Source organism: Phaenicophaeus curvirostris, unplaced genomic scaffold (genome assembly GCF_032191515.1).
Source record: "Phaenicophaeus curvirostris isolate KB17595 unplaced genomic scaffold, BPBGC_Pcur_1.0 scaffold_490, whole genome shotgun sequence".
In the NCBI taxonomy this organism is placed as follows: domain Eukaryota; kingdom Metazoa; phylum Chordata; class Aves; order Cuculiformes; family Cuculidae; genus Phaenicophaeus; species Phaenicophaeus curvirostris.
In genome coordinates, this window is record NW_027207063.1 from 50431 (window position 1) to 59947 (window position 9517).

General features: G+C 61.3%; 2 protein-coding genes across 2 annotated transcripts in view; one reads left to right on the plus strand and one right to left on the minus strand.

Annotated features, from left to right (window-relative positions):
* LOC138735142 (retinal guanylyl cyclase 1-like) overlaps positions 1-365 on the plus strand; it is a 32347-nt gene extending 31982 nt beyond the window's left edge. The window contains exon 21 of the mRNA XM_069883046.1: positions 280-365. The gene's annotated coding sequence lies outside the window, so the exon portion shown is untranslated. The remainder of the gene's footprint in view (positions 1-279) is intronic.
* Positions 366-450: 85 nt separating this feature from the next.
* ZNHIT1 (zinc finger HIT-type containing 1) lies at positions 451-8172 on the minus strand. Its single transcript, XM_069883047.1, has 6 exons — positions 8011-8172; positions 7826-7952; positions 7582-7752; positions 4588-4667; positions 3264-3433; positions 451-596 (listed from the first exon to the last, which is right to left on the minus strand). Exons 1-6 carry the CDS (start codon positions 8170-8172, stop codon positions 575-577), a joined length of 732 nt encoding a protein of 243 aa, XP_069739148.1. The 3' UTR covers positions 451-574.
* Between the last annotated feature and the right edge of the window lie 1345 nt (positions 8173-9517).

Consider the following 9517-nt stretch of genomic DNA (forward strand, 5'->3'; position numbering starts at 1 on the left):
CTCCTCCAAGCCCCTCTGCACCTCCATGCTGCCCCTCTCTATGGTCACCGAGTCCTCCAAACCCCTCTGCACCTCCATGCTGCCCCTCTCTATGGTCAACAAGTCCTCCAAGCCCCTCTGCACCTCCATGCTGCCCCTCTCTATGGTCAACAAGTCCTCCAAGCCCCTCTGCGCCTCCCTGCCACCCCTCTCTATGGTCACCTACTCCTCCAAACCATAGAGAGGGGCACCCCATCTCTATGGTCACTGACCCCTCTCTCCCCCCCCCCACCCCCCCAGGTGCATGCTGGGACGGAGCCACCGGCTGCAGCCCCGCCCCCCACCCCGGGCCGATGACGTCACCAGGAAGCAGCAATCGGAGGGGGTCACGTGGGCTCCCCAAGCCCCGCCCCCTCCCTCCTCCCCCTCCCCCCTCCCCCCCACGTGGATTTTGATGTAGAAAAAACACGATTTTGGGTCCAAACGGGGCTCGGAGGAGGCGCCGCTCGTGTTTGGGGCTCCTGGGGGGCTCGGGGGGGGGGGGTGGGGAGGGGCTCTTGGGGGGCAGAGGGGGGGGGACACACTCGGGGGTCGCTCACACCGTCCACTTGAGGCACCTGCGGGGAGAGGGGGGGGGCGTCCCAGTACAGCCCAGTGCTCCCAGTTCCCCCTCCCAGGGCTCCCAGACCCCATTCTCTCCATCCCAGCGCCCCCAGTTCCCCCTCCCAGTGCTCCCAGTGCCCATTTTCCCTATCCCAGAGCCCATTCTCTCCATCCCAGTGCTCCCAGTTCCCCCTCCCAGTGCTCCCATTGCCCATTATCTCTATCCCAGTGCCCATTCTCTCCATCCCAGTGCTCCCAATTCCCCCTCCCACTGCTCCCAGTGCCCATTATCTCTATCCCAGAGCCCATTCTCTCCATCCCAGTGCCCCCAGTTCCCCCTCCCAGTGCTCCCAGTGCCCATTATCTCTATCCCAGAGCCCATTTTCTCCATCCCAGTACCTCCAGTCTCTCTCCTACTGCTCCCAGTGTTCCCAGTTCCCCCTCCCAGTGCTCCCAGTGCCCATTTTCTCTACACCAGACCCCATTCTCTCCATCCCAGAGCTCCCAGTTCCCCCTCCCAGTGCTCCCAGTGCCCATTTTCCCTATACCAGAACCCATTTTCTCCATCCCAGTGCTCCCAGTTCCCCCTCCCAGTGCTCCCAGTGCCCCTAGTTCCCTCTCCCAGTGCTCCCAGTGCCCATTCTCTCCATCCCAGTGCCCCCAGTTCCCCCTCCCACTGCTCCCAGTGCTCCCAGTCCCCCTCCCACTGCTCCCAGTGCCCATTTTCCCTATCCCAGTGCCCGTCCTCTCCATCCCAGTTCCCCCAGTCCCCCTCCCAGTGCTCCCAGTGCCCATTCTCTCCATCCCAGTGCTCCCAGTGCCCATTATCTCTATCCCAGAGCTCATTCTCTCCATCCCAGTGCCCCCAGCTCCCCCTCCCAGTGCTCCCAGCGCCCCCAGCTCCCCCTCCCAGCGCCCCCAGCTCCCCCTCCCAGTGCTCCCAGTGCCCCCAGCTCCCCCTCCCAGTGCTCCCAGTGCCCCCAGCTCCCCCTCCCAGTGCTCCCAGTGCTCCCAGCTCCCCCTCCCAGTGCTCCCAGTGCCCATTATCTCTATCCCAGTGCCCATTCTCTCCATCCCAGAGCTCCCAGTTCCCCCTCCCAGTGCTCCCAGTGCCCATTCTCTCCATCCCAGTGCCCATTCTCTCCATCCCAGTGCCCATTCTCTCCATCCCAGTGCCCCCAGCTCCCCCTCCCAGTGCTCCCAGTGCCCATTATCTCTATCCCAGTGCCCATTCTCTCCATCCCAGAGCCCCCAGTGCCCATTTTCTCTATCCCAGAGCCCATTTCCTCCATCCCAGTGCTCCCAGTTCCCCCTCCCAGGGCTCCCAGGGCTCATTCCCTCCATCCCAGTGCTCCCAGTTCCCCCTCCCAGTGCTCCCAGTGCCCCTAGTTCCCTCTCCCAGTGCTCCCAGTGCCCATTTTCCCTATCCCAGAGCCCATTCTCTCCATCCCAGTGCCCCCAGCTCCCCCTCCCAGTGCTCCCAGTGCCCATTTTCCCTATCCCAGACCCCATTCTCTCCATCCCAGTGCTCCCAGTGCCCATTTTCCCTATCCCAGTGCCCATTCTCTCCATCCCAGCGCCCCCAGTTCCCCCTCCCAGTGCTCCCAGTGCCCATTATCTCTATCCCAGAGCCCATTCTCTCCATCCCAGTGCCCCCAGTCTCTCTCCTACTGCTCCCAGTGTTCCCAGTTCCCCCTCCCAGTGCTCCCAGGGCCCATTTTCCCTGTCCCAGAGCCCATTCTCTCCATCCCAGTGCCCCCAGTTCCTCCTCCCAGTGCTCCCAGTGCCCATTCTCTCCATCCCAGTGCTCCCAGTGCCCATTATCTCTATCCCAGTGCCTGTTCTCTCCATCCCAGTACCCCCAGCTCCCCCTCCCAGTGCTCCCAGTGCCCCCAGTTCCCCCTCCCAGTGCTCCCAGTGCCCATTTTCCCTATCCCAGAGCCCATTCTCTCCATCCCAGTGCTCCCAGCTCCCCCTCCCAGTGCTCCCAGTGCCCATTTTCCCTATCTCAGTGCCCGTTCTCTCCATCCCAGTGCTCCCAGTGCCCATTATCCCTATCCCAGTGCCCATTCTCTCCATCCCAGTGCCCCCAGCTCCCCCTCCCAGTGCTCCCAGTGCCCATTATCTCTATCCCAGAGCCCATTCTCTCCATCCCAGTGCCCCCAGTTCCTCCTCCCAGTGCTCCCAGTGCCCATTCTCTCCATCCCAGTGCCCATTCTCTCCATCCCAGTGCTCCCAGTGCCCATTATCTCTATCCCAGTGCCTGTTCTCTCCATCCCAGTTCCCCCAGTTCCCCTCCCAGTGCTCCCAGTGTCCATTTTCCCTATCTCAGTGCCCGTTCTCTCCATCCCAGTGCTCCCAGTGCCCATTATCTCTATCCCAGAGCCCATTCTCTCCATCCCAGAGCTCCCAGTTCCCCCTCCCAGTGCTCCCAGTGCCCATTTTCCCTATCCCAGAGCCCATTCTCTCCATCCCAGTGCCCCCAGCTCCCCCTCCCAGTGCTCCCAGCGCCCCCAGCTCCCCCTCCCAGTGCTCCCAGTGCCCCCAGCTCCCCCTCCCAGTGCTCCCAGCGCCCCCAGCTCCCCCTCCCAGTGCCCCCAGTGCCCCCAGCTCCCCCTCCCAGTGCTCCCAGCGCCCCCAGCTCCCCCTCCCAGAGCTCCCAGTGCTCCCAGCGGCCGTACCGGGTGTCGTGGTGGGTGCCGAGGCAGCGGGGGCTGCAGAAGCGAGCCCCGCAGGCGGCGCAGGCGTAGCCGCAGGGGAAGCCGCAGACGGCGCAGAAGTGCCGGGGGGGCAGGCGGGAGGGGGCCGCACACGCCGTCACGTAGTTGGGACCCTCCGAGGCGCTCAAATTCTAAGGGGGGGGGGCAAAAAATTGGGGTGAGACCCCCCCCCGAGGCGAAAATTGCCCCCCCCGGGGGGCAACCCCCCCCCAAGCTGCCTCCAAATCGGCCCCCGGGGAGGCGAAAAGCGACCTCGGAGGCTCAGAATTAAATTTGAGGCAATTGGAAGGGGCCCCCCCCGAATCGAAGTGCCCCCAAATGCCCCCCCAGGGGCAAATTGCCCCCCCAGGAGGCAAAATTGGCCCCCCAGGAGGCAAAACTGACCATAAATTGCCCCCCAGGAGGCAAAATTGCCCCCCCCGGACCCAAAATTGACCCCCCAGGACCCAAAACTGACCATAAATTGCGCCCCCAGTACCCAAAATTGACCCCCCAGGACCCAAAACTGACCATAAACTGCCCCCCAGGAGCCAAAACTGCCCCCCAGGACTCAAAATTGACCCCCCAGGAGGCTAAACTGACCATAAATTGCCCCCCAGGACCCAAAATTGACCCCCCAGGAGGCTAAACTGACCATAAACTGCCCCCCCCAGGAGCCAAAACTGCCCCCCAGGACCCAAAATTGCCCCCCCAGGAGGCTAAACTGACCATAAATTGCCCCCCAGGAGCCAAAACTGACCATAAACTGCCCCCCCCGGACCTAAAATTGCCCCCATCAGACACTAAACTCACCAAAACTGCCCCCTTGAGCCCCAAAACTGCCCCCCAGACCCAAATTGCCCCCCTGAGCCCCAAAACTGCCCCCCCAGAACCCAAATTGCCCCCCTGAGCCCCAAAACTGCCCCCCCCCGGGACCCAAATTGCCCTCCTGAGCCCCAAATTGCCCCCCTGAGCCCCAAAACTGCCCCCCTGAGCCCCCAATTGACCCCCCGGGACCCCAATTGCCCCCCTGAGCCCCAAAACTGCCCCCCCCGGAACCCAAATTGCCCCCCTGAACCCCAAAACTGCCCCCCTGAACCCCAAAACTGCCCCCCCAGAATCCAATTGCCCCCCTGAGCCCCAAAACTGCCCCCCCTGGAACCCAAACTGCCCCCCTGAGCCCCAAAACTGCCCCCCTGAGCCCCAAAACTGCCCCCCCCGGGACCCCAGTTTCAAGGACCCCCTATTTTTGGGTCCCCCCCCCATTTTGGGGTGTCCCCCCCCATTTTTGGGGTGTGCCCCCCACCTGCTCCTCCAGCAGCGCCTGGAAATTCTTGCGGAAGCGAAGTTTGAAGTGGTCGCCCCGCGTCTTCTTCTTCTTTTTTCCTGGGAAAAGGGGGGACCCCCAAAAAAAAAAAATGAACCCCCGAACCCCAAAATCCCCCTATAGCCCCCTATAGCGCCCCATAGGGACCCCTTTATTCTCCTATTGAGCCCCATAGAGACCTATACGGACCCACAGCGCCCCATACGAGTCCTTGAAACTCTCTATTGAGCTCTATAGGATCCTATAGGATCCCCAATAATCCTATATTGATCCCTATAGTGCCTCATAGGAACCCTTTTATCCCTCTATTGCCCCCTATAGCGCCCCATAGGGACCCCTTTATCCTCCCATTGAGCCCCACAGAGACCTATAGGGACGCACAGCACCCCATAGGGGCCCTTAAAACTCTCTATTGAGCTCTATAGGACCTTATAGGGACCCCAATAACCCTATATTGATCCCTATACTGCCCCATAGGAACTCTTTTATCTCTCTATTGCCCCCTATAGTGCCCCATAGAGACCTTGTTACCCTCCTATTGAGCCCTATAGGGCCCCATAGGAACCTTTTTATCCCCTTATTGAGCCCTATAGAATCTCATAGAGACTTACTGTACGCTATACAGATCCTTCTATTCTTCTATTGAACCCTATAGAGTCCCATAACAACCCCCATAACCCTATACTTAACCCTATAGTGCCCCATAGGGACCCTTTTATTCCCCTATTAGGCCCTATAGAACCCCATAAGAACCCACAATACCCTATAAGAATCTTTCTATCCTTCTATTGAACGTTATAGCTTCCTATAGAAACTTCCATAATCTTATATTGAAGTCTATAGCACCCCATAAAGACCCTTCTATCTCCCTATAGCCCTCTATAGCGCCCCATAGGGACCCTTTTATTCTTCTATTGAGCCCTACAGCTCCCCATAGAAAAATCTATAACTCTCTATTGAGCCCTATAGCACCCCATAAGGACCCTTTCATCCCCCTATTGAGCCCTATAGAGCCCTATAAGGACCCACAACACCCCATAGAAACGCTTCCATCCTCCTATTGAGCCTTATACCGCCCCATATGAATCCCTATAACCCTATATTGAGCCCCATAGTGCCCCATAGAGACCCTTCCATCCCCCTATTACCCCCTATAGTGCTCCATAGGAACCCTTTTACGTCCCTATGGACCCATAGGGACCCCCAATGCCCCAATACGGACCCATAGGGACCCAGAGAGCCCCAATAAAGACCCCCAGTGCCCCAATACGGACCCATAGGGACCCATAGGGCCCCAATAAAGACACTCAGCACCCCAAAAGGGACCTATAGGGACCCACAGCACCCCACAGAGATCCCCAGTGCCCCAATACGGACCCATAGGGACCCGATACAGACCCATAGGGACCCACAGGACCCCAATAAAGACCCTCATCACCCTACAGAGACCCATAAGGACCTAATATAGACTCATGGGGACCCAATACAGACCCATAGGAACCCAATACGAACCTATAGAGACCCAATATGGACCCACAGGGACCCATAGCACCCCAGTAAAGACCCTCATGGCCCCATAGAGACCCATAGGGACCCAATATGGACCCATAGGGACCCAATACAGGCCCACAGGGACCCACAGCACCCCACAGAGGTCCCCAGTGCCCCAATACAGACCCATAGGAACCCAGTATAGACTCATAGGGACCCAATACGGACCTATAGGGACCCACAGCACCCCACAGAGATCCCCAGTGCCCCGATACGGACCCATAGGAACCCAATACAGACCCATAGGGACCCATAGCACCCCAATAAAGACCCTCATCGCCCTATAGAGACCCATAGGGACCCAATATGGACCCATAGGGACCCACAGCACCCCACAGAGGTCCCCAGAGCCCCGATACAGACCCATAGGGACCCAATACAGACCCATAGGGACCCATAGCACCCCAATAAAGACCCTCAGCGCCCTATAGAGACCCATAGGGACCCCATACAGACTCATGGGGACCCAATACAGACCTATAGAGACCCAATGCGGACCCATAGGGACCCACAGCACCCCACAGAGATCCCCAGCGCCCTGATACGGACCCATAGGGACCTAATACAGGCCTATAGGGACCCACAGCACCCCACAGAGGTCCGCAGTGCCCCGATACAGACCTATAGGGACCCAATACGGACCTATAGGGACCCAATACGGACCCATAGGGACCCACAGCACCCCACAGAGGTCCCCAGTGCCCCAATACGGACCCATAGGGACCCAATACAGACCCATAGGGACCCACAGCACCCCAATAAAGACTCTCAGCGCCCTATAGAGACCCATAGGGACCCAATATGGTCCCATAGGGACCCACAACACCCCAATAAAGACCCTCATTGCCCTATAGAGACCCATAGGGACCCAATACGGTCCCATAGGGACCCACAGCACCCCACAGAGATCCCCAATGCCCCAATACGGACCCACAGGGACCCAATACAGGCCTATAGGGACCCAATATAGGCCTATAGGGACCCACAGAGGTCCCCAATGCCCCAATACGGACCCATAAGGACCCAGTATAGACTCATAGGGACCCAATACGGACTCATAGGGACCCACAGCACCCCAATAAAGACCCTCAGTGCCCCATAGAGACCCATAGGGACCCAATACGGACCCATAAGGACCCAATATAGACTCATGGGGAGCCACTACAGATCTATAGGGACCCAATACAGACCTATAGAGACCCAATATGGACCCATAAGGACCCCCAGCGCCCCACAGAGACCCCCAGCGCCCCAATACGGTCCCATAAGGACCCACAGCACCCCAATAAAGACCCTCAGCACCCCATAGAGACCCACAGCACCCCAACACGGACCCAATACAGGCCCATAGAGACCCACGATGCCCCAATAGGGACCCCCAGCGCCCCATAGGGACCCCCAGCGCCCCATAGGGACCCGCACCGGTCTCGGCGGTGTCGGCGAAGTGCGGGAGGCGCTTGCCGGGCCGGGGCAGCCCGGCCTGGGGGTCGTCGCCGAAGTTGTCGTTCTCGAGCGCCTCGAGCTGGCGGCTGAGGCGGCGCTGCCGGGCCGCCCGGTCCAGGACCCGCCGCTGCGCCGCCTCCGGGACGCGTCCTGAGGAGGAAAAAAAAGGGGGTTCAGAGCGAGCAGAGAGCGACCCCGGAGCCCCCGGCAGCGACCGCCGTACCCGAAGCCTTCTTCTCCCCCATGGCGGCCGCCGCTTCCGCCCGCAACGGCGCCACTTCCGGTCTGCGGCACGGCGACTTCCGGTCTGTGGCACGGCCACTTCCGCCCGCCTTCGAGCCGCTCCCGCCCTAGCGGACGGCGACTTCCGCCCTCACTGCGCCGCCATCTTGGGAGTGGCGCCTAAGCCGAGGGCGGGGCCGCCATTTTGTGTGTGTCGAAGATGGTTGGCGTGCCCCGCCGCCATCTTGAACGCGGCTCTAACAAATACCCCCGCCATCTTGAGCGCGGCGGCGCCATCTTGTGTGCGTCGTAGACTTCGTGCGCAGCTTCTGTGAACCTTGCCGCCATCTTGAGTGCGTCCCTGAGGTCTCGCCGCCGTCTTCAGCATCTCGCCGCCATCTTGAGCGCGGCTCTAACCCCCGCCGCCATCTTGAACGCGTCGCCGCCATCTTGAGCGAGGGTGTGAGCATCCCGGCCGCCATCTTGAGCGTGGCGCCGCCATCTTGAGTGTGGCGGCGCCATCTTGTGTGCGTCGTAGACTTCGTGCGCGGCTTCTGTGAACCTCGCCGCCGTCTTCAGCGTCTCGCCGCCATTTCGAGCGCTGCGGCGCCATCTTGAGTGCGGCGGCGCCATCTTGAGAGTAGCTCTAAACCCCCGCCGCCATCTTGAGCGCTGCGGAGCTATCTTGAGTGCGTCCCTTCCCGCCCTGCCGCCATCTTGAACGCGTCATCGCCATCTTGGACGCGTCGCCGCCATCTCGAGCGCGGCTCTAAGCAGCCCGGCCGCCATGTTGAACGCGTCGCCGCCATCTTGAGCGCGGGTCTAAACAGCCCGGCCGCCATGTTGAGCGTGGCGCCGCCATCTTGAGTGCGGCGCCGCCATCTTGAGCGTGGCTCTAAACCCCCGCCGCCATCTTGAGCGCTGCGGTGCCATCTTGACCGCCCCGCCGCCATCTTGAGCGCGTCCCTTCCCGCCCTGCCGCCATCTTGAACGCGTCGCGATATCTTGAGTGCGGCTCTAAGCAGCCCGGCCGCCATGTTGAACGCGTCGCCGCCATCTTGAGTGCGTCCCTTCCCGCCCTGCCGCCATCTTGAGTGCGTCCCTTCCCGCCCTGCCGCCATCTTGAGCGCGGCGCCGCCATCTTGCTGGCGGCCGTGCCACGTCGCCGGGCTCGGGGCGGGGCGGGGCGGACCGCGGCCCCTCGGCCCCCATTGGCCCCTCTTGGATCCTATTAGCCCCTATTGGCCCCTATTGGCCCCTCTCGGCCACCGTCGCCGCCGTGATCCCCCCCCGGGCCCCCTACGATGGCGCCGCTGCTGCTGCTGCTCCTGGCGCTGCTGCCGCCGCCTCGCCCCGCCCTGCGGCCCGGTCAGGGGGCACGGGGGTCACGTGGGGGGAAGGGGGGGTCAGGGGTCACGTGGGGGGGTCACGGGGTCGGGGGTCACGTGGGGTCACGGAGGGGTCGGGGTTGGGTGGGGGGGGGCTGGTTCTGGGGGGGCAGCTCTGGGTCCCGGTTATGGGGTCGGGGTTGTGGGTCCCAGTTGTGGGTCTGGGCTGTGGGTCTGGGTTGAGGGTCTGGGTTGTGGGTCCTGGTTATGGGTCCCAGTTGTGGGTCTGGGTTGTGGGTCCCAGTTACAGGGTCCCAGTTACAGGGTCCCAGTTATAGGGTCGCAGTTATAGGGTCCCAGTTATG

Bases quoted from the DNA above. Each gene is read 5' to 3' on its own strand.
- ZNHIT1 (XM_069883047.1), bottom strand. From the start codon at position 8,172: ATGGCGGCAAGGTTCACAGAAGCTGCGCACGAAGTCTACGACGCACAC. The intron at 4,668-7,581 runs GTGCGGGTCCCT...CCCTTTTCCCAG, and splicing joins CGCCGACACCGCCGAGACCG to GAAAAAAGAAGAAGAAGACG. The intron at 3,434-4,587 runs GTGGGGGGCACA...CCCCCCCCTTAG, and splicing joins AGGCGCTGCTGGAGGAGCAG to AATTTGAGCGCCTCGGAGGG.